This window comes from Microtus ochrogaster, chromosome 4, assembly GCF_000317375.1.
Source record: "Microtus ochrogaster isolate Prairie Vole_2 chromosome 4, MicOch1.0, whole genome shotgun sequence".
In the NCBI taxonomy this organism is placed as follows: Eukaryota; Metazoa; Chordata; class Mammalia; order Rodentia; family Cricetidae; genus Microtus; species Microtus ochrogaster.
This window is the reverse complement of record NC_022011.1, coordinates 17,813,224-17,838,010: the sequence shown is the minus strand read 5'-3', so window position 1 is coordinate 17,838,010 and position 24,787 is coordinate 17,813,224. Positions and strand designations below refer to the sequence as shown.

At 44.7% G+C, this 24,787-nt stretch overlaps 1 protein-coding gene across 5 annotated transcripts; it reads left to right on the top strand.

Moving 5' to 3' along the window:
* The first annotated feature begins 12,353 nt into the window (after nucleotides 1-12,353).
* Nucleotides 12,354-24,290, top strand: Znf23 (zinc finger protein 23). Of its 5 annotated transcripts, none has more exons than XM_026778581.1 (6): nucleotides 12,354-12,623; nucleotides 15,147-15,207; nucleotides 15,900-15,932; nucleotides 16,108-16,231; nucleotides 16,749-16,856; nucleotides 20,790-24,290. In XM_026778581.1, exons 2-6 carry the CDS (start codon nucleotides 15,175-15,177, stop codon nucleotides 22,547-22,549), a joined length of 2,058 nt encoding a protein of 685 aa, XP_026634382.1. In that variant the 5' UTR covers nucleotides 12,354-12,623; nucleotides 15,147-15,174; the 3' UTR covers nucleotides 22,550-24,290. The 5 variants fall into 5 exon arrangements, with proteins under 5 accessions (XP_026634382.1, XP_013210296.1, XP_026634384.1 ...); XM_013354842.2 differs by having other exon boundaries at nucleotides 16,105-16,231; XM_026778583.1 differs by lacking the exon at nucleotides 15,900-15,932.
* Nucleotides 24,291-24,787: the final 497 nt, after the last annotated feature.

Genomic DNA, 24,787 nt, shown 5'->3' with positions numbered 1-24,787 from the left:
TTTATCTAACACTCCTTTTCTTGCTTTTGCTTACTATTGTGAAAAATGACAAAATATAATCACAGACATCTAACTCTCTAGACAGCTCCCTCTCGTATCTCTAAAACTTCTGCCCAAGTGTGAGCTTAATCTCAGACTCCCAAAGTGTTGGTTTTAAAAGGCTGTAAAACCCTGAGCAACAGGGTCTTGCTCTGTAACTCTGGCTAGCTTTGTACTCTGTTCTCCTGCCTCGCCCACCAAGAGCCTAGGAGACAGACCACCACTAGGGACCACCACACCTGGCTGAAGTGTTTACTACACTAGTTTCTAGGAACAAGGAATCAAGTGACTTCAATAAGTAGACACCAGAATATTTTACAGACTTCTAATTATCGCTTTCTATCAAAATGGAAGGAAAAGCAAGTCATCAGGCTCGGTGACAAGTGCCTTTACTCATTGAGTTATCTCTCTGGCCATATGTTTTAAAAAATATTTGGTCAATTATAATTAACTAGGGCCTCAAGAGTGAGTGTATTTAGAAGAAAAATGGAACACTTTTATTTTAACTAGTTTCATTAAAGTCAAATATTAGCTAAAACATTAAAAACTTTCTTTAATGAATTTTTATTGAGTAAAATTCATACCCTATGAAATGAGCCACTTTTTATAAGAATATTATTCAGTGGTACTTCGTATATACACCATGTTGTTCAACTGTCACCTCTATTTATTTCCAAGATGTGTTTTTTTTTTCTCACCCCAATAGGATATTCTAAGTCGTTTCTCCACATTTTCTCTTTCCCATGTGGCTCCTCTGGCTGTGGAAAAACCGGGCTGAGTCCTACTTATTTAGATTATTTAAAAATTTAGATTATTACCTTTTAAATTAAAATAAGACATTTTAAATGATTATGTTTGTGTAGGTATATATCCACATGAGTGCAGGTGCCTGCAGCAGCCAGAAGAGGGCGTCAGATCTCCTGCAGCTGGAGTTAGAGGTGGTTTTGAGCCTGGGAACTGAACTTGGGTCCTTTTCGAGAGCAGTACATGCTCCTAACAACTGAGGCATCTCTCCATCCCCTCCCCCTTTTAATCTCTCTGGATTTATTTATTTTAGATCCCTTTTAAATGAGATGACAGCACACAAGGTGGAAGGAACCATTTGTGCCTGGCTCCCCTCACTTCCCGTGTTTTCAAGGTTCCCAGGGATGGTTGTGTTTGACTGTGGTTAATGATCCGCCTGCACGGTGCCAGGGAGGCCGACTCCCAAGGTGAGCGATAAGCCACAGAACTTGAATTGGTGGAGATACCACACGTGTTGTGGGACGCCTTGGCTTGCTCACAAAAAGCAATGAACTCTTCTTTCAAACACTCCCCACTCTCAAACTAATCTCCAGTGGAAAACTTCCAGTTCAAACTCAGAGGCAGGGGTGGAAGTTAGCTCCCTACTAGAATATTCTCTGGCAAAAGGTATTAGTCATGGATTCTCAAGCTTGGCTGCATGCTAAGATCTCTTGGGGAAGGTTTTTCAAAACACAGTGCCTCGGCTGGATTCACAGCTAATGAACTGGAGCTTGGACCAACTTTTCTTGTAATTTAAGTTGTGAGCCTTTAACAACTGAGCTATCTCTCCAGCCCTGGTCAGATTTTCCTAACCAGGGAGCTATTGGCATTTGGGGCTGTGTAAATCAGTTGTTCTATGCTCAGAGGGCTGCTTCTCAGCATCTTAGACTCTAGATCCCTCCAGATTGTGGGAGCCCATGGAAGTGGATCTGTTCTACCTTGACTAAAGACCAGAGAGTTCAGACCTGTTCTTGCTCCTTCAACATTTTATGCAGGAGGTTTGACTTAAGGTGTGGCTGCTAACAGGACATTTTGACCTAGGATGTGGTTACTTGATGTTTTGGGTATTAAGAAGGTAATTACTTTGTCCCTTGTATCTGGTAAAGAAGCCTCTTGCCTTCCTCCTCCTCTTTGGATTGGGGTATGTAAAGGCTATGAGAAATTGATATGAGGTGGATCTCAGTGTTTACTGGATGCCGGCCCAGCACTATCAGCTGTTTCTTGTCTAATTCTTTCTTAATCGTCACACCTCTAAGAGTGGACAAATAAACCTGGTGGGACCCGCAGGTGTCGCACAGACACTGGACACGACACAATGCTTGCCCTCGACATTCTTAAAGGCTTTCCAGGGGGTCAGGGTGTGAGTCCTCCAGTTGAGAGTTAGTGCTCTCCCGGCTGGATGCAATCATCATCGTTTCGAAAATCTTTTCAGCTGCTTCTGACGCAGCCAGGCTGAGAACCAACGCTCTGGGGGCATTTCCTTTGGGAACTGGATCTTGTGGAAAGTCTTAGAAGTTTTAGAGTTCTTATTGACTGTAATTTAATAGACCAGGAAGAATGGGAATGTTCTGGGCCGAATGAGCGCTTCTTCTCATCTTAACCCTAGTCGTGATTTGTTCCTTTCTATCCAGGAAATAGGAAATCAGACTGTGAACGACCTCAGAGGCTAGCAAGACAGCTGAGCCTGTCGCTTACCAAGATCAAGTCTCTTTGTGGTGAGCAAGGGACTTGAGCTAATGAAAGATCTAAGCAAGCTGTCTGACTACACGGTGTATGAAACTGATAGAATATTGCCTTGTCTGACTGTGTCATGAGGATCTCTTTACATGGTTTCCATTAGCAGACATTGAAGTCTGTTGTGAAATAATCTTTTTGTACACTGTGAAAATGTGTCACTCTGATTGGCTTAATAAAAAGCTGGATGGCCCAATAGCTAGGCAGGATTTCCAGAAACAGAGGACCCTGGGAAGAAGAAGCAGAGGAGGAGGAGGAAGAGGAGAAGGGCAGAGACATGAAGAGCCATGGAGGAAGCAGGAAAGCAGAATGGGGCAGCTCACAGACTGATAGAAATGGGTTCACTTTAGTTATAAGATCTAGTTAAAAACAAGCCTAAGTTATTGGCCGAGGTTTCATTAATTCATTAATGATAAGTGTAGTAATAGCAGCGGGCTGTGTCCCTGGCACCCGGCCGCCCGCACGGCTAGCTTTACCCAAAATAATTACACGGAAACGGTATTCTTTTAAACACTGCCTGACCCATTAGTTCCAGTTTCTTATTGGCTAGCTCTTACATATTAATCTAACCCATTTCTATTAATCTGTGTAGCCCACGAGCTGGCTTACCAGGAATGATCTTAACCTGCATCTGCCTGGAGGGGGAGAATCATGGCAACTCCTTGACTCAGCTTCTTTCTCCCAGCATTCTGTTCTGTCTACTCTTCCTATCTAAATTCTACCCTATCAGACCAAGCAGTTTTCTTTATTAGTTAACCAATGAAAGCAACAGATAGACAGATGACCCACCTCCATCAGATAAGTCTCTATGCCATGATTTGGAAGCTAGCTGGTAGACAGAGAAAGACTGGCTACAGAAGTCAATAATAATAATACTAATATAATTTAAATATAGGATTGTGTTATGATTTAGCCAGGAAATGGACCCCAGGGGCTCATTATACTTGGACACCCGACCTCTAGCTGGTGGTCAGAAGTAGGGCCAGGTGGCTGTGAGAAGTAGGGCCTGGCTGGCCACCGTGGGTCCTAGAGGTGAGTTCTTGAGGATGAGAGTTTAGCCTGCTTCCTGTCCCAGCCTCTCTGCCTGCTACCCTCTGCTTCCTGATTTGCCCCACAGCAGCCTTGCCAACATTCTCTCTCTACCTTGTCTTCATCACCACGACAGACTATACCCCTCTGGAGTAGCCACAAAGAGTAAGTTTGTATTAAAAACAAAGCTCATGGTGAGGCTCAGCGCAGATGTCCGTCACCCTAGTACTCAGAAAGAGGCAGGAAGCCCTTAACCCAGCTACATAGTGAGGCCCTTGATTCAGTACCTGGTGAGTTAAGAGCCAACCTTGGACTACATAAGATCCTAGTCCAAAAAATAAAAAGAGAGGAGGTCTTGTGCAGACAGAAGTTTGTTTATTTTGTTTTCTGCTGGTCCAAACTCACCAATTCCTGCATTCTAAGAAGTGTCCAGTTCACTAGATATTAGTTTTTACTTGATAATATGAAAAGTTAGCAGTAAATCACAAATCAGAGAAGAACAACATTTTCTGTTCTCCGAGAGAAGCAGAAATAAGAATTCTGAAATCTGAAATTTCAGGTTAATAGAAAACTAGCAAAAGTTACTCAGTCTAACATTAGATGACACCATTGTACAACATAAAAGCAACTGTGCTTGCCAGAGGCACTGCTCAGTGCTGTAAGGCCATTAATTTCCCTCCCGCGGTCCCCTCCCCCACGACAGAATACAGTCTGATTCGACAGTGACAACACTAATTATGATTGAAGAAATTTGCCCAAGGGAGCAGATAAAATAATTCTGCCCAATAAGGGAAACCATGCCAGCTCGTATTATTAAAGACTCCTGCCAAACACACAGATCTGAGCTACATTGCAAAAGATCCAAAATCAAATATGTAAGAGCAGTAGAACATGAGCTTACAGATCCCAATCTAGATGTGAACTTTGGGACTTGCTCATGGGAAGATGGAGGGGAAAGGTCAAGGGAACAAACCCAGAGAAAGAAGGGTGGCTTAGCGCTCTGCCGAGGGCCAGCAAACACAACCAGCAAAATCTGGAAGATAACTAACTCATTACTACTTCAAAGAGAAAGCTCGGAGGAAAAACAGAAATTGAAACGCCATGTTGATCATCTGAATCCAGTTGCTGAGAGTTTGAACAGAGGCACAAGGAGCTCATGGGATTGGAGCAACCCATGCAGAACCCTAGTGCCAGAAACGTGAAATTTAGAAAACATGCCACAGGAAGGCTAGAGAGATAAGGGTGCTTGCTGCTCTTCCAGAGAGTCAGAGCTCAGGTCCCAGCACCCACCTTGAACAACTCACAACCACCTACTCCAACAACTCCAGGACATCCAAACCTTCTTCTGGCCTCCATAGGCTCTTGCCTACACACGCACATACATACACTGGCACATGCGAACATACAGAATGAATCTTTTAAAAAAGGAAACATACTACCCAAACTGAGATCCGACTGAACATGTGCCCGTGCTATCCATGCTGCAGGGACATACAGAAAGCCAACCTCTCTCTTGCAGTTTGGTTTATTTTTGAGGTAGCTAAGGGAGATCCTCTTCTCCTCGAGACACTGAGCAAGTGACGTGTGCTATGAAGCCTGTTGTTTTTAATCACTGTTTGTGTCAATGCTGAGTGCTTACTGAACGCTCCTGACATTCATTTGCCTAAGCAATAAAGCAAACACATTGGGAAATGAGATAGTTCGACTCTTGAGTCCGAAGCTGTTGGGTTTCCCCTTGCTGGCCTGACTGCATTGAACAGAAACACTCTCGGTTAAACAGCCACCTGGATGACTATGGTGCCAGAGCTGGCTGCTTGGAATACTCCACGTTGAACGACCTAAGAGAACTACTCGTTGTGGCTCCGGAAAGTGAAGTCCCATTCGGAGCTGGTTCAGTCTGAACTGCCCTTGTTGCTCTAGATAGCACTGCAATCATTTCTGCTTAATCTCGAATAGGGATCACCTCCTTTGGGGCCTGGTGTCAAAGGAGGATGCTGGGATTGGAGCACGCACAAACCTCCATTTATTAGCATGTGAACTCTGCTGTGATTGGTTGTGAACACTTCTCTGGCTACAGAAACTGGGTGCTTGGCTCACTCCCTTAGTTAGCTGGAAGACGTCTAGCCATGCTGTCCCCGCCCCCTCAGTGTTTCATTAGGCCTAATGGAAGGAAGGATTCTCTCAAGTGTTGGAGTCAGTGCCAAGAAACAACCAACCAGGCAGGCCTGACAAGGGTAGCCTGTACATGCAGTTGCAGAGATGAGAGAGCAGGGGAAGAAGGGACAGCGTTGAGCAGCAGGCAGGCTTCTGTGAAAGGTGCAGAGTCGTAAGATTGACGACCGGCAGGGGCATCAGCAGCAGCACTGACAAAGGGGCCCACAGCTGCTCCCGGCATGATAGCTACCGACTTAGCGACTGTGAGGACAGCTGTAGCCATATGGGACACCTGAAACAATTCGAGAAGACCCAATTGGGAGCAAGAGGGATGATGCGGGTAGAGAGAGGGCGGTGAGGCGAAGCTGAAGGACAGAAGACTTTGAAGAGGGGCGAGGGAATTAGCTCAGTCAGTAAAGAGCTTGCTCTGTGAACATGAGGGGTCCGAGATCACTCACAAAATGCCGCATAGTGGTGTGTGCTTGCAATATGAGTGCTGGTGAATTAGGGTTTCTGTTGCTGTGAAGAGACACCATGACCACAGCAACTCTTACAAAGGAAAAGCAGTTAATTGGGGCAGCTTACATTTTCAGAGGTTTCGTCCATTATCACCATATTGCGACAGGGTGGTGTGCAGGCAGACACGTGCGGAGAAGGAACTGAGAGGCCTATATCTTGAGCCGCAGGCAACAGGAAGTGAGCTGTCTCACTGGGTGTAACTTGAGCATAGGAGACCTCAAAGATCACCCCCACAGTGACACACATTTCCTTCAACAAGCCCACACCTCCTCATAGTGCCATTCCTTTGGGGGGCATTTTCTATCAAACCACCACAGTGGTGGAGGCAGAGACTGGGTGATCCCTGGAGTTGAGGGTTCAGACAGCCTAGCTGCATCAGGGAAGCCCGGGTCCCAGTAAAGACATCCTGTCTCAAAAAGTCAAGTAGATTATTGCTGCAGAATGACACCTAAGGGTGGTGGGCTTGCTGGTGTGTGTGAAATACACATATTCACACAGACACAGATTAATTAATTAATTAATGGCTCTAAAGAACTAGTGAACGGAAACTGTAGCTCAGTCACTGGAGAAGCTGCAGAGAACTGCCAAGCCCTGAGGGTCAAGGGTCTCATGCCTCAGGTCTGTGATCTGGCTGCTGTCAAGAGCTGGGGAATCCAGACACCTAGGCCTACTAGGAAGTGGCCGTGCCAGCTTCTGCTAAGGGCTAAGCAATATCAACTTTTTATCTATACAGGGGCGCTAACACTTGCAGAACCAAGGAGTTCAGCTACCCGTCTTTTGTGATGGCTCTAACATTGGAGGGTGCTGTCTGATTGCTGATCCCTCCTGCCTGTGGCCGCCACTCACTGCCATGAAGGTCTACCAGAATACAAAAAGCTGCCAAAAATTAGCATTTGAGATTTCTAGTTGTATAGAGTAAAAAGGCTAGGTGGCCAAATGGCTGCAGATAGGAAAGTGTAAATGAAATGTACAAGACCGGGATTTCAAGATGTGGTCATTTAAACAAGAATGGTTCCGTGGAGTGGCTTACCAAGAACTGGTCCAACTTGAGGCCCACACCATGAGAAGGGCCCTATGCCTAGTGCTGCTTGGATGGCTGGGAACCAGGGGTCGGTAACCCAGATACCCAGGACAGAGCCAAACACAACTAGGGAAAAAAAATCAATGAAATGATTCCCAACAATATCTGCTATACTCATAAATGGGCGCCTAGCCTAATTGTCATCAGAGAGGTGTCATCCAGCAGCTGACAGGAACAGGTGCAGACACCCACAGTCAAATACCAGGAAGAACCAGAGGAGGTTGGGGTAGGGGATTTCAGGAGCCAAAGGGATCAAGGACACCACGAGTATACAACCCACAGAATCAACTACGTAGGGCTCATAGAAGTTCACAGAGACTGCAGTGACAACCACAGACCTTATATGGGTCTGAGCTAGATCCTCTATATATATGTTATGGTGGTATAGCGTGGTGTTCTTGTGGGACTTCTAACAGCTGGAGTGGGGGGGGGCTGTCTCTAACTCTTTTGCCTGCCCCTTAGGACCTTTTCCTCTTACTGGGTTGCCTCATCCAGTTTTGATAGGAGGGTTTGTGCCTAGTCTTAGTGTAACTTGTTACGCCATATTTGTTTGGTGTCCCAGGGAGGCCTGCTTTTTTTTTTTTTATGAAGGGAAATGGAAGAGGAGTAGCTCCAGGGGATAAGGGAGGTAGGGAGGAAAGGACTGGGAGGAGTGGGGGGAAGGGGATGTAATATATGAGAGAAGAATAAAAGAAAAAGAAAAGAACAAATGATATAAACCATTTTCTTAATGGAAGAATTCTAGAAAAACAAACAAATCAAAGAATGGCTCCCATAGGCACATATATTTGAATTCTTAGTCATCAGGGAATGGCACTGCTTGAGAAGGGTTTGGAGGTGTGGTTTTGTTGGAGTAGGTGTGGCTTGCTGGAGGAAGTGTCTCAGTGGGGGTGGGTTTGAGGTTTAAAAAGGCCAATCCAAGTCCAGTGTCACTCTCTCTTTCTACTGGCTGTGGATCTGGGTGTAGAATTCTCAGCTACTTCTCCAATACCATGTCTACCTGTGTGTTTCCATGTTCCCCACCATGATGGTAATGGGCTAAGCCTCTGAAACTATAAGCAAGCTCCTAATCAAATGCTTTATTTTATAAGAGTTTCCTTGGATGTCGTAGGTCTTCACCGAAATAGAACAATGAATAAGACACAAAACAAAACAAAACTAAACGAAAAGCCCAGAGGCTAGGGATTTAGCTCAGTTTGCAGAGTGCTTGCCAAGAATGCATGAGCACTGGGGTCAGTCCCCAGCACTGTAAAAACTGGGAACATGCCTATAATCTCAGAACCTCAGAGATAGAGGCAGGAGGATTAGTTCAAGGTTTTCCTTAGTTACTTGGCTTTGAGGTTCTCTGCATCACCACAGCCAACAGAAACGATCTGAGGGAAGCGAGAAGGTAGTTTGATTCAAAATGACCAAGTGGCTGGAGTTAGTTCAAATTTCAGGACTCTGACCCCAAGTAGCTTTTATCATATTTAAGCACAACACAATTTGGAGACAACTTTCTAGGTAATAATTAACTTAACCCCAGGTACACAATAAAGCTTAAGAAGTGACTACATCAAAACTCTTTGTAAAATACTTATGACATGTTCCATAAAGGTGGTCTCTGTAAATTGAAAAGCTCATAATAAGGGTCTTGGGGGATGATTCAGAGTGGGCTTGGTCACATTGATAAAGCAAAGATCACAAGGCTGTCAACCTCGTCTGTTCCCCGCCTTCTGGGTGGATAGCAGTTTACACCCTTTCTTTGAAGAAACAATGCTATGTGCTTAGCAATCCTGGTTTGTCTATCTGTGAGCACAAGGACCTCCATGCTTCCCACATTCCACACATGGCAAGTTCCAGGCCAGCCTAGGCTACATGGGAACTTAAGCACTGTCTCAGATGAGTTTTCAATGAAAGAAAAGTTGTGTTGGTTTTCTTTGTTTGGCATTTGGAAGGGGTTTCTCTGTGTCGTCCTGGCTTGTCATGGAATGCACCCTGTAGACCAGGTTGCCTTCTGAATTTTGGGATTAAAGGTGTCCACCACGCCCGACAACCTCCACCACCACCACAAAAGCTTTTTGAGTTGAGAAAAAAAATCCATTTACAAATTAACTTTAGAGGATAACTGTCAATTTTATAAAAACTTATTAAAATGGCGTTTTCAACACCTGACTAAACTCTGAAGTTAATCAAAGGCTTAAACATAAAAAATGAAGTGAGACAGTCCTAGAATTATTTTCTTGTTCTAATGCACATGCTTTTAAAACCCTCTGCTATGGGCTGGAAAGGTGGCTCCACGGTTAAGACACAGATTGCTCTCGCAGAAGACCTGAACTCATTTCTGAGTGCTCGTGTTAGGTGGCTTACGACTGCCTGTGACTCCAGCGCCAGGAGGATCCAGTCAGTGCCTCTGCCCCCAACAGGCACCTATATTCACAGGCACATACCCCCATCCCATACACACATAATAAAATAACAAATATAAAGTCATTCTCGGTGGCTGGAAAGATGGCTAGGTAGGGAAAGGTGCTTGCCACCTAACCTGACCACCTGAGTCTGACTCCCAGAATCCATGGGGTGGAATGAACCTGCACCCGAGAGCTGCTAATGGGCACAGGGCACCACACATCTAGTCTTTTTTTTTTAATGCTTATTTATTTTTTATGTATACAATAGTCTATCTGTATGTATAGATAGGCCAGAAGAGGGCACAAGACCTCATTACAGGTGGTTGTGAGCCACCATGTGGTTGCTGGGAATTGAACTCAGAACCTTTGGAAGAGCAGGCAATGCTCTTAACCACTGAGCCATCTCTCCAGCCCCCCACATCTAGTCTTGTACACATCACTGACAACATTGTGTCCTCGCCAGCTGGTTTCTAGAGGTATAAAGATAGGCTATCCAAGTCCCTATCTAACAGCAGCCTTGAGATTCTAGAAGCATCTTTTTTTTCCAGGAAGACTCAGGAAGCAGAATGTACTGCTCCAGTCCCATAGGTAGCGAGTGCCCTCTGCTGGGCATCCTCAAATACAGGCAGCCTGGCTCTTAATTTCAGTGTCCTATGGAGGGTCTGGTGCAAGCTGACCAGGACCAATGTTGACTCAAAAGCATGCCTTGTGGGCTGAGTATGAGGCAGAGTGAGCGTGTGGGGGGTGGATGAGCACTTGGAGCAGCAAAGTGGGTGCAGGGGAGTGCTGACATGGCATTTGTGGATCGGTGTCTAATCAGACGGAGGCCGGTTGTCCCCTTGTAAGCACAACAGTGAAAGACTAGAATGGCATTTACAGAATCAAAGAGGCTCCATTCTTGAAGGCAAACTGATGAGAAGGTTTGATCTGAAGTGGCAATACATTAGTGTGTGTGTGTGTGTGTGTGTGTGTGTGTGTGTGTGTGTGTGTGCGTGTGTAGACTCTTTGAGTGTGGAGCTAAGTGTCAAATGTTTGGTTGGGGAACAGTCATTTAATGACTAATGATCAGCTTTGATCAAATGGTAATAAACAACCATAGGCAAGAAGGAGAAGTATAAACTTCCCTTCCAACAGCAGCCATCAATCCCCAATACCTCCTTCATGAGAGGTGGGATTTTTTGAGCATCTACAAGAAGGAGAATTTCTAATAAGGGTCCAGCCCAGGGACTTTTAGCGCTGTCTACCCTCTCCCAGGATTCCTTCCTGGACTTTATGTGTTTGTTTGTTTTTTTTTTAACATTTGTTGGCGATGGTGGGCTTGCGTTGTGCATGGAGGTCAGGAGTGCCACAGAGGATGTCATGCAGGACAGCCTTGCCTACAGGGGAAGATCTCAGACTTACAAACAGGCTTCTGGTCATCCATGTAAGGGAAAACCTTGCCCTGAATCTAGGACTTACACAATGCATGTTCACACAGTTTTAACATGTAGTAATTCCAGGATTATATCTAACTGGGATAGAAAGACTATCCTGGATTTCACTCAGAACTTTTGTCAAAAGCGTTCAACATTTTAGGTCACACTTTTGTGATTTTTGAAAACACTAGGAAAAGGCAACAACTCTGTGTGGCTGTGACATTCAATGTGTAGTATTTCTATTATAATTATATTCATGTTTCCTTAAAAATGTATAATTTGTGGCTCTCTAGGCAGTGATGTGGCGAGGCTAGAATGATGCAGGTGCAGAGGCTAATTATCTTATTTTGGCCTAGCTTTAGAATCCGAATAACCATTCCTTGCCCATCTTTGTCAGAACTAACATCCTGCGGTAACAGATTCAACACCCTTTGGTATCTAGCACTTGGTCACTAGCTCCCACCAACCCCAAAGCCCAGAACATTATCAGATAGCATCTATCGGCCCCCCATCTTGCTGTAGTTACCTCTCTGATGTGACCACCAATGTATTTTAAACTTGCTTTGATTAAGGACTTTGCTCTGTAAAACTATGAAACAGCGTCCACTTTGGAACATGAAATTGAAGTAACCTAAATCTGCGCTCCTGGGTATGATCAATCCAGTTTGGGTCCAGAATAAACTATCTCCTCTTCCCTTTAAGGTGAGAGTTGTTTCCTTGTGAGGACAGTAGGTAGTTGGGAACTTCATGCTAAGGATAAAGTGGTTATTTTATTATTTGCACTGGTGATTGAACCCAGAGGGACAGACAAGCATTGTACCACAAAGCTACATCTCCAGCCGCAGCTTCCAGAACAGCTGCGACGAAAGCCCAGCAGCCTCGCATGACATTACGTAACATTTATTTTTAAAGTGGACCGTGGTTCCTCCAGCCTGTGATGCGTTGCACTGGCACAGTCCACCTGCTGGCACCTGCAACTTCACCAAGACCACAAGCTGGGGTGGCCTTTCTCGGGGGGGGGGGGCTGTCCAGGTCCCTGGGAGTAACATCCGCGGGCGTCAGACCCCACCGACAGACCCTGAGCAAGGGCTTGAGCCCCAGGGGACAGACGGGAACCGCAGAGGCCAGGCGGGGCACCCCAGAGAGGGAGGGCAACCCTGGAGGGGCGGGACTGGCCGGTGACGCACTTCCGGTCGCGCCGCGGACCGTGCTGTGCAGGTGAGTGCGGCGTCGCTGCGGTGAGCAGTGTCCTGGCGATCCACGCGCAGGGTCTCCCGCAGCCAGCCTTGCAGCCCAGCAGCTCTCGGCGCCCGCCGTGGCGAGTCCCGTGTGGCGGCCGCACACCAAGCCCAGAGCGCTTAGCAGGTGGCCGGCCGGAGAAGCTGTCACTGCAGCCAGAGGGTGACCGCGTTGCGGGGGCGAAGCGTCTCGAGGTGACATCGCCAGTCTTCGGACGCTGCGGCCCTGCAGGCGCTTCAGGTGTGTACGTCGTGTGCCCGGGCTGCGGACAGGGTAAGGGGCTCAGGGCACGGCAGGGAAAGCAGGACCCCGTCCCAGCCGCTGCTGACAGAAGGTTTGAGGCCTGGTGTGCTGCATGGACGTCAGGCCCTAAAGGTAACGCGACCCACACACGCACACACGATTAGGACAGCACTAGAATACACACAGAGGAGTTTCAGAATTGCAATTTCATACCTCGTAGAAGACAGTACGGCCTTTGGATGGATGCAGGTCTCTTTGGTCTTAGCCTTACCATTGTCAAAACACTATTTTTCCAAGGGTCTGTGTGTGTGTGTGTGTGTGTGTGTGTGTGTGTGTGTGTGTGTTAGAGAAAAAGGGTGAGTGTTTTAAGAAAAAATAAAACGCTCACCTATGAGCAGTCAATTAAGAAAGAGTTTGGGTCTTTACTGCTGCGTCCATCAGGACCCTCACACCCTTAGAGGTAAGGACTTAATCATAGCCTGTTGCTAATATTCACTAATGTGTAAACAATTTAACCTTTTTGGTTTTTGAGCATCTTAGTGTATAGTCACCTGGTACTCCGTTAATTTCTAAATTCACTAGTGTATTACCTGCTGGGTAATATTCAGTTATAAAAACAACACACAAACTTGTAATTTTCAATGGCTAGGGAGGTTGTTTTCAGACTGGTTATGTATGAAAAAGAGTACTCATGGTGAATATTTTGTCCATATCTCCTACATCTGAGAATAGTCATAGGGACACATTTTAAGTTGTTTTTCTTTGAGAATTTCATACACGTATACAATGCATTTTGTTCATTTTCGCTCCTGCTCCTACCATCTTCTGGACACCCCTGTAGCATACATTTTTTAACATTAGATGTGAATATTGACTTTTTTAAACACCATACTATCGAGATTGACCATGTATTAATAGAGTTGACTTGTTATCTTCAAGTTGAATTACGTATTTTTCATCGTAGAGTACGGTTTTTTTTTCTAAATACAAAAGGATGTTAAGAAAAGATAGACAGGGGCTGGAGAGATGGCCCCGAGGTTAAGAGCATTGCCTGCTCTTCCAAAAGGTCCTGAGTTCAATTCCCAGCAACCACGTTGGCTCACAACCATCTGTAAAGGGGTCTGGTGCCCTCTTCTGGCCTGCAGGCATACACACAGACAGAATATTGTATACATAATAAATAAATAAATATTATTTTAAAAAAACAAGAAATATTCTTAAAAAAAAGAAAAGATAGACATTGATACCATTGCACAAAAAAAACCCCCAATACTCTAAAAAAAAAAAACTGTAAAGATGAGGTAATGGATCTGGTCATTTAAACATACAATATTAAAACTTGAGCTTATTAGGGGGGAAAGTGTGAGCAGCACCAATATATTCTAAATAATTATTACATCAGAGACAAATCAGAGTTAAGTTACTGAGCTCTAAAATAAAAATTTAAATGTGCATCATGAGAACCACTGAGCCCTCTTGGTTGAGTAGGAAGGCTTTCCTAGACCGAATTAGTTTATTAATTAATAAACCAATACAAGGTTGCCTTATCAGGCTTAGCCCTCACCAGGTTCTATCTTGCAGAGTCTCTGAGGAGCTTTGGAATCTCAAGGATGCCCTTCTAGGGCTGATGGGAAAAGCATTTACCTGTCAAGTTCTGTCCCCTGTCGGTCAGGGGCAGCCTCACTGATGATTCCTTGCCTGCAGTTCAGGGCCCAGCAGGTGACTCACTCAGAATGTGGGAGAAACCCTAGGGCAGGAATGGGGCATATATGATACTGCTCCTGGTGTAGGTTGGTTACAGCATTGTGAAGCTAGTCTCTGCCCTGGAGAACTGCAGAAATCCTCCATTTGGCATATCCGTGATGCAAAAGTAGACAGTTCAGATTGAGACCTGAGAGGCAGCCGGCTACCTCACTTCTAGCCCAGCTTTCTCAAGGGTAACTTAGACCATGCAGGAAGCCCGCCCGCTGAGACCGGCCTACACAAAATCCTTAGCCCAGGCTGGCCTCAAAGTGATATCCCTGCCTCTAGCTCCTGTGTGCTGGGATTATGAGTGTGCACCATCGCTTCTGGCAAGCGTTAGGATTCTTGACACTAAAGAATGAGAGCACTGATGGGAGGTAGAGGAGCAGCTGTCCCCCCTTCTGGGCGGTGTCTTCCTGCAGCCTGTCTCCCAGACCCCGTGTGCATGCTGTACGCAGCTGGCCTTTTCTTACCTGTGATTGTGAATGATGGTTGGTTACGGAAGGAGAAGTGAGTTAGGCTTGATAATATTGTTTCTTGAGCCTTATTGTCAGTTCCTGGCCTGTTGGTCTTCAGATTCTGCCTAAGTTTGTAAACCCTCTTTTATCTGAGGCTTCTTGGCAGCCAACTTCAGAGCATCGGTGTCCTGGGAAGGATGCTAGGCACTTGAGCCAGCAAGAGGATCTGGATACAGCACCCTGTACCTCAGGTCTTAGTTGTGCTCCTGATTGGGGTGGTTTGCCTCACATCCCACCCCAACTTACTGCTTCTCCTCAGGTCCAGCCCTTGAGAGGGAGACCAGGTGATGGCAGCCATGATCCCATCAGTTTGGCCCCAGGTGAGCTGTGGGCCCCTCATCTCTTCCTCTGGGCGGTTCAGATTGAGAACTGAGAAGAATGCTCGTGAGACCTGGAATAAAACCTGCTTCTGCATGCCAGACTGGATCTTGTGGGAAAGGTGGACAGGCAAGTGGCAGAGACTGGGGCAGCGACCAAGGAAGAGTGCAGGAAAGTAAACCTAGCAGATGGGAGTCACTGCACGTGCGCACCCTGGCAGAGGACATGGAAACCACCACGTGGTGCTCTGTGTATGAATATGCATGGAGGAGTTGCAGAGGTTTGGGGTAATTAATAGCTGGGGTGGAAGAAGAACAGCTGCAGGTGAATGGGAAGGATAGGGAAGATGCTGGAAAGTGGGAACAAGGAAGAAAAAGGCAGGGGACCTGGGGGCCCTTGGCTGGGGGTTGTCTATCCTGGGAGTCAGGTGGCAAATGGGATGGAAGCCCTTTGTTGGGCGGGGGACATCTGTTTTACCATATGAGGATGAGGATAATGAGTGGGGCTGGGGCTTGAGGTAAGCCACAAGGGAGCCAGGACCTTACAGGGGAGCAGTGGGAGCTGCAGCTGCCTCCAGCAGCCTGCCAGAGAGGGGCGGCCTGAGAGCAGCATTGCAGCTCCTGCCAGAGAGGGGGCGGCCTGAGAGCAGCATTGCTGTGGTGGAATTTGCTCATGGGAACTCTTTTTCTTTCAGCCCCGCGTGAAAACGGCATGCGGTTTCTCTGCTGTAAGAGAAGGCGGATATTCCCTAGTTTACTTCCTGGTGTTTCCCCTCCACTTTCCTTTGTTACTAATTTTATTCTCTTCACAAGCCCCCTCCCCAAGCCCTTATTTTGCCCTCTGCCCCTCACTTAGGGCCTCAGCCATGGCCCTAGGGCAGCAAGAACCTGTTGTTTCAGAAGTTGGTGACCTTTGAGGATGTGGCTGTGTACTTCACCCTGACGGAATGGGATAGTCTGTCCCCTGAACAGAGGGCGCTCTACAGGGATGTAATGCTGGAGAACTATAGGAACTTGGCCTCCATGGGTAAGGCCTCTCTCTCTGGGACCCAGACTGCCATTTTGGGATTCCTGGGTCTTTTCTTCCTCAGGTGGCAGGTGGGGACCTGGTCATCCTTTATGAGTGGGCTTTTCCTAATCTCCTTATGTATAACCTGCTGGAAGAGCAAATCCCAAGCCATTACGGGACTTTACTGAGACCAGTGCATGCTTTTGAATTACTGTAAAGAACCTGTGCCTGGACATGCTGTGAAAACTAGAAACTGCTGTTCTGCAGAGGCCTCCTCAGATTGCCCTGGCCTTGCTTATCTTGAGTCTTTTCAAAGAATCTCAAGGCCAAGATCAAGAAGGGGTATCCCCTTTGGGCAGACACTCAGTTTTCTCTGCATGTGGATCCTGGCTCATAGTCTGACCCTTCTCGCCCCTACCCCCTCCCTTCTGAGAGATCTCACCTTCCTCCCCTTTGCTCAGGCATCTCAGGAGACATTAGGGATGCACCTATGGGAGAATTTTTATGTCTCCTGGTTTTTTTACCCCTAAATCAGGATTTCTACTATTCAAACCTGCTGTGATCTCACAACTAGAAGAGGAAAAGGATCTGGAGAACCTGTCCCAGCTGGCCACTGGAGCAGACCCCCAGGGCCTCTGGACTGGTAAGCAAGGCACAGATTGCCCAACAACATATATGTGTGCCACATTATCCATTATGGCAATGCATTTTTTTCTCAGCTGCCATATTCTACCTCTGACCTCACCATTTTCAAACAAGACTATGGATTTGGTAATGGGGGCAGGGATCTAGCACTAAAAGTGAAGGATGTAGCCTTTGCAGCGTTTTACAAAGAGGCAGAAGTGGCTAAGAGCTTTTCCTGAGGTCTCATCCCACCTGTGTTTGTGAGGAAACTTTCTTTCTATTTCCATGGCTGAGCAGGTCGGTTGTTTGACGTCTCTATAGTCTAGTGACCTCGTCTCTGAAAATGTGATAGTGAAAGAGGGCAGTGGTGTCTGCCACTCAGTAGCTCAGGACTAAACGTGGTTACAGATATCAAGGGTCTAGCTTAGTTAAATTATAATTATCTATACATCGAGAGTATAAATAAAAATGTCCCCATTCTATGCTTCTTGAGTTTTGATGTATAAGCAATTATTTGGGGTTCTTACAATTACAGACTGTCAGTAGGTCTTGGGCTCAGCCAAGTGTGTGCATTTATATTCATACTATGAAGTCCTTAATCAAAGGTGCTTGGTTCTCACACTGTAGGCAGTGGTTAGTCTCATTTGTCTGGATGAAAATGAGACAGTTTCTGGGTGGGCAGAGGGAGAAGATGGAGGGTGAAGACTGGTGGCAGCTAAACTTTAAAACACAAATCAAAGCTTTTCTCATATCAACCCAGTGATTTCTGTAGAAGTCTTAACTTGCTGGACCTTAGATCTTTTCTGCAAGCGAAGCTGGAAAATACGATTTTGGTGGGCAGATCAGTACTTCAAAAAATTAAATTGAAGGTATATTGGTAAAGATAAAATAATCACTGGATACTAATATCTGCCATACTGTAGGATTTGAAAGGTCACTAATAAAAGTTGGAAAAGAACTAATAATGAGTTGTTGATCTACATAAAATGTACAGATGTAGCTGGGCAGTGGTGGCACACATCTTTAATCCCAGAACTAGGAGGCAGATCTCTGAGTTCAAGGCCAGCCTGGTCTACAGAGCAAGTTTCAGAACATTCAGGGCTACACAAAGAAACCCTGTCTTGAAAAATAAAGAAAAATACAAAAAACCAAACCAATCAACCAAACAAAAACCAAAAGAAGAAAGAAAAATGGTACAAATTGTTAATTTAAAAAGCATTTGTCCTCAGTAGAAACCAAAGACAAACACATCACAATAATGAAAGAAGGTTAGGAATGCAGTGCAGCAGAGCATTCTTAGAATGCTTGAGGCACTGGGTTTGCTCTTCACAGTGGGAAAGTCATAATAGTGAGAGATGACTCACCTGTCAGGGAACCTAGTTCCAGCAATGTCAGTGAAGAAGTGAAACAGGAATATGACATTTGGAGCTGGAGTGGATTCAGTGTGAATTGGGAGTCTTTATAGAAGAGAAGTTGGCACTTGATAACCTGGATATTGTTTTCTAGAGGTAGACTTGAAAAGTAGTCAGACTATACTCATAGATACCTTGATGTACTTGAGAATCACGGCCATGGGAACAATTTCAGTTTTCAGGATAGAGAGCGTTACTAAATTGAGGTACTTCTGCAGGCAGAAAGAGTACTTAGTCATTTAGCTATTAGATTTTTGCAGTCTTTAACTGAATTTTTAAGTTTCTAGTACTACAGGTGTCTTCGTCGGATTGAACTATTGGAACAGGACACCATAGATTGGGTGATCTATAAACAACGTAATGTGTGTCTCCTGTGTGGCTTAGCTTGGGCTGCTATAGCAGAATACTGTGGGCGGTTTATAAAAACATGAATCCATTCTTCCAATTTAGGAGTTGGACAGCTAAGAAGATCAAGGTGCAGGCAGATTCTGTCTAACAAAGACTTGTTTCCTAATTAATAGACATCTGTCTGTTCTTGCTGTGTCTTCACATGGTGGAGGGAGGAGAAATTCACCAGGTCTCCTCCAGCACAGCGGCCCCATCTGAGGGCTCTGCGGAAGGCGCTCCCTCCTAATAACAATCACTTGTTTGAAGTTAGGGATTTTACAGGTGGATGCTAGGGATGGACAACAACAAACTTTGATCTGTAGCAACAGATACACATGTTTTTAATTTTGAAAAGGCTCATATTGTTTTAAAGTCCTTTCTAAAGGAACTCAGGTTTCTTGTGTTGTTGAGAATAATTATAATGAAGTATTAAGGCAAGGGTATAGTTTATTATTTTATTTTTTATTTACTCTTCTCTCATATAATACATCCTGACCACATCCTCCCCTCCCTCCACTCCTCTCTCCTCCAACCCCCTCTCTACCCCAGATCCAATGCTCCTCCATTTCTCTTCAGAAAAGAGCAGGCAGGCGAACATGGCATAACAAGATGCAATACAACTAGACACAAACCCTTATATGAAGGCTAGATGAGGCAACACAGGAGGAAAGAGTCCCAAACGCAGACAAAAGAGTCAGAGACACCCCTACCACCACTGTTAGGAGTCCCACAAAAACCACAACTACGAGCCCTGCTTAGTTGATTCTGTGGGCTATGCTCTGCTGGTGTCCTTGATCCCTCTGGCTTCTACAACCCGTCCTCCTCCTCTCCCTTGGGGTTCCAGAATATCATTAGGAATCATTTCATTGACTTTTGGGGGAGTACAGTAGTGTTGTGTGGTTCTCTCCAGGTCTCTGAGCCATCCAGCTTCCAGTTCCTGGCCATCTTGTTGGGTGTGGGCTCCCTCTCTCTTGGCTTGGGCCTCAAGTTAGACCAGTCTTTGACTGTCCACTCCCTAAATTCTGAGACATCATTGCTTCAGCACATCTTGCAGGCAGGACAGGTGTGGGTAGAAGGTTTTGTGGCTGGGTTGGTGTCCCAGTCCTACCGCTGGGATCCCTGCCAGGCTACAGAAGATGGGAGGACATTATTTTATGTGTTTGGGAAAAAATGAGAAATGAAAAAATAAAGGAAACTTTGGGGGGGGGGAGAAATGGAGAGGTCATTATTGTAAAAATTGTGGTTATATACAAAAGAATGTTTTTGGATTGATGGAAGGAAAAGTTTGTGTAGCGGAATTTTAGAAGAGGTGGGAGGAGATGTCAAGTAGGTCTTAGAGCTTTTCTGAAGCAGAGATAAACATGAACAAACAGGCTTGAGTGAAGTTCCGCGGAGAAAACGCAGCTCTTGCACCTTCTCTGTTGATGCCTGTCAAACCTGGTCTTCCTGAGGTACATCATTTAGGTCCTCTACCTTTTCTTCAGTGATTATTTTGCTTTTATTAATAAGGAACTTGGTCCATAGGGACAACCAAGAAGGAACTCTAGAATATAGGAAAGCATGAGACAATGGAAAAATACTGTCTGATAGACAAGACCTAGAATTTTCTTCCTTTGCTATCACTTTTAGCCTTTCTGCTATTGATGTTGCCTTTTGTAGTGGCCTTGCCTTAGGAGAATATGGCTGGGGATGATTTTCGATTGACATGGTCTCATGTAGCTGAACTTTTCCCAAAGTTTCCCGACAGAGATACATGTTCTTGTCTACTCTTCTCATTTTTCATTACACAATCGGAATCTCTTTTGTTTATAATTTTTATTTTATTTTAAATTATTTTTCCTGCTCTACATATCTGGGCATTTTTTTTCATGCTCTACAATCTGGATCTATTTCCTTCCTTTATCCATGACACTTATACCTTCTGGATGAACCTTAGGCTATTTGACTTAGTCCAGTGATTTTTAAAGGACCGCCTCAGCAGGGCATGGTGATGTTCACATGTAATTCTAGTACCTGTGAAGTGGATGCAGCACAATCAATAGTTCAAAGCCAGCCCGACAACATAGTGAGACCCTATGTATATAATAAATAACTGTATTTTCTTCAAGCACAATTCTATATGACATCTTTTATTTTTCTACTTCTTTTGGTAGACTATACTGCTGTCCAGACTGGCAATAATTTGACAGAAGAAGTATCTGAAGAAAAAAAGAATACAGCATTTGAGCTTCAGAAGGATTTTTCCCAGAAAACAAACCTTTCCAAAACTTTTGTTGTAGACCAGCGACAGGAAGTCCAGTTAAGGGGTAGTGTGACAGAGAATATCATTGCCACTGAGGGAAGAGTTAAGACCAGCTCCAGGGGAGGGTATTTCTGTAGCCAGACTCCAGATGTGCCCCAGAATCATACCAACTCCACTGGAGAACAATATTCTGATACCATACTTACTAAGAATGGAGAAATTCCTACAGAGGAAAGATCTTTGAATCCCGAAGAATTAGCAGAAACCTCTCAAGGTAGCTCTCAAGTTAGTGAGCATCCAGAAAGCAGCACTGTGGAGAAGCCTTACCAGTGTACAGAATGTGGCAAAGGCTTCATTGTTAAAGCAAAATTTGTTTGGCATCAAAGACTTCATAATGGAGAGAAACCTTTCAAGTGTGTGGAGTGTGGGAAATGCTTCAGCTATAGTTCACACTATATCACACACCAGACAATCCACAGTGGAGAAAAGCCTTATCAGTGTAAGGTATGTGGAAAAGCCTTCAGTGTTAACGGAAGCCTAGTTAGACACCAGAGGATACATACAGGAGAGAAGCCCTATCAGTGCCAGGAGTGTGGAACTGGCTTCGGCTGTAGTTCTGCATACATCACACACCAGAGAACTCACACTGGGGAGAAGCCTTACGAGTGTAGCGACTGTGGGAAAGCTTTCAATGTTAATGCAAAGTTAATTCAGCATCAAAGGATTCATACTGGAGAGAAGCCTTATGAGTGTAATGTGTGTGGGAAAGGCTTCAGGTGCAGCACCCAGCTTAGGCAGCATCAGAGTATACACACTGGAGAAAAACCACATCGCTGCAGTGAGTGTGGAAAAGGCTTCACTAAAAACGCAAAACTCATTCAGCATCAGAGAGTCCACACAGGTGAGAAACCCTATGAGTGCAGCGAATGTGGAAAGACTTTTAGTGCTAAGGGGAAGTTAATCCAGCACCAGAGGATCCACACGGGCGAGAGACCTTACGAATGTAATGAGTGTGGGAAGTCCTTTCGGTGTAACTCCCAGCTTCGGCAGCATCTGAGAATCCATACTGGGGAGAAGCCATACAAGTGCAGTGAATGCGGAAAGGCCTTCAACGTTAATGCAAAACTCATGCAGCATCGGCGAACTCACACGGGGGAGAAACCTTTTGAGTGTAATGAATGTGGGAAGTGCTTTACTTCTAAAAGAAACCTGCTTGATCATCAGCGAACCCATACTGGAGAAAAGCCATATCAGTGTAAGGAATGTGGCAAAGCTTTCAGTATCAATGCCAAGTTAACTAGACATCAACAAATCCATACCAGGGAGAAACCTTTCAAGTGCATGGAATGCGAGAAGGCGTTCAGCTGCAGTTCTGACTATATTGTGCACCAGAGAATCCACACTGGAGAGAAACCCTTCCAGTGCAGTGAGTGTGGGAAAGCCTTCCATGTCAACGCTCACTTAATTAGACACCAGAGGAGCCATACTGGGGAAAAGCCTTTCCGATGTGTCGAGTGTGGCAAAGGCTTCAGCCTTAGTTCTGACTGCATCATACACCAGACTGTGCATACTTGGAAGAAGCCTTATGTGTGTAATATATGTGGGAAAACTTTCAGGTTTAGTTTCCAGCTTAGTCAGCATCAAGATGTTCATAGTGAAGAAAAATCCTAATAGATGAAGAAAACAGCACCAACCAACCAAACAAAACACTCCCATGTTTAGTAGGAAATGATCATGGCTCATCAGTTATTACTTGGAATGAAACCATCAGAGGGGATGAATATGACAGTCTTCATTTGGAAACTTTTCTGTTTTACTCTATTTTTAATCAAGATTTATATGAGCAGCTGAAAGTTGTATCTAAAATGACTTAGTTTTATATCAGTAACCAGTCAGAAAATATAAAAGAAAACATCCTATCTAACAGCATTAGGAAACGTAGATTTCTAGGAATAATTATTTTGTAGGACTAGAGGAAATTATTCTCCACTGAGGGAAACCAAAGAAAACAGGCAAAAGGGGTGGAGAGAAATTAATTTATTTCTGCTCTTGACAATAAGAGTGCATAACACTTCCCTTAAAAAGGGTGGGGTAAACATTTTTTAAAAATTGTTTGATAGAAGTCTTAAAAAATATCAGATTCAGGGACTGGAGAGATGGGTCAGCAGTTAAGAGCACTGGTTGCTCTTCCAAAGGTTCAATCCCCAGCAACCACATGGTGGCTCACAACCATCTATAGTAGGATCTGATGCCCTCTTCTGGCGTGCAGGCATACATGCAGAGCACTCATACGTAAAATATAAATAAAAAATATTTCTAAAAGAATCAGATCCAAAGTAGAGATGAACAATCAAAAAAAAGGTTGGCAAATGACTCATTCAAAAATAAACCCATGTGTTTTGTTGTAAATAATTCCAAATAAGTTTGAAATGTAAAACACACACAAAACTGGAAACACCTTGTAAAATTTGTGATATAAAGTGTACTATCTAGTATTCAGCTTTTAACAAAAGATAACTTAAAAATCAACAGTGGCATTAATAGGCTGTGCTTCAAAATCATGTTCTAAAGAAGTGCTCTGCTTTAGTAGTACCCCAAGGAGTAAAAATTAGTGAAGACATTTTTTTTGCATGTCACATTGAGCATATGATATGCATATCCCCCCAATACTATGCAGCTCTCAGTGATTATAGATGCTATATTTGCTATAGATGCCTGTCACACAAGCATAAAATATATTTAACAAAATAGCATGTTAGAGTTCCAGTTTTGTAGTGTCTGAACTCTATAAACATTGCTATGTCCTGAAGGTATGTATCTGCTTTGGATTTCAACTCTGTGGTCTTGGGTTCCATGAAAATGTTGGAATTCTCATGATACTCTTTGAAGTCTCTTACTCATTAAAAAAAAAATCTAAGCCATTAATAAGATCACTTAAGCTACCAAGAAGACAAGAAACAGTATTTCTCCATGTTGTCAACTGTTAATGGGTAGCAAAGGAAATGTTTTTCTACTCAAAACACCCTTACTACCAAATATCCGGGTTTCCACACCAGTTTGGTTGTCTGCAGACACCAACTAGATGGCCTCCAATTTATATCAGTTCACACACTGCTCGTAATACACATCCTACTGGTGAAATGAGCTCAGTCTGAGAAGACTGCCTCTCACTCCCTCCTGCATCTTCAGACACTGGTGATGAGTCCTACATTTCTGACTTGGTTACAAATTGAACACTGCCAAGTTCACAATTTGCTGTAGTAGCTCACAGAACCTAGAGACAATTTACAGTTACCGTTTACAGAGTACGTGAACGTCACATGTACTGTTGTAATAAGAGCGGCGGAGCTGCGTTCCCAGCACCCGGCCGCCCACATGGCTAGCTTTATACCCGAAATAATTACACGGAAACTGTATTCTTTTAATCACTGCCTGACCCCATTAGTTCCAGCCTCTTATTGGCTAGCTCTTACATATTGATCTAACCCATTTCTATTATTCTGTGTGGTCCACGAGCCGGCTTACCAGGAATGATCTTAACCTGCATCTGCCTGGAGCAGGAGAATCATGGCGGCTCACTGACTCAGCTTCTTTCTCCCAGCATCCTGTTCTGTTTTCTCCGCCTACCTAAGGGTTGGCCTATGAAATGGGCCTAGGCAGTTTCTTTATTAATAAGAAATCATTCCCACATCAATGTACTACCACAGAAAGAGATACTTAGAGCAAGATCCACAGGGTTCTCACGTGCTGGCGCTTTCACCCACATGGAGTTGGGAGTGCCTCATCCCGCTGTCTCCATTGTTAGGGCTTTTATGGCGATTCCAGTATGTACTCGTGATTGATGAAGTCCTTGACTGTTAGGAAGTTTTCCCTTTCAGAAGTCAACAGAGGTTGCTGAAAGTTCCAACT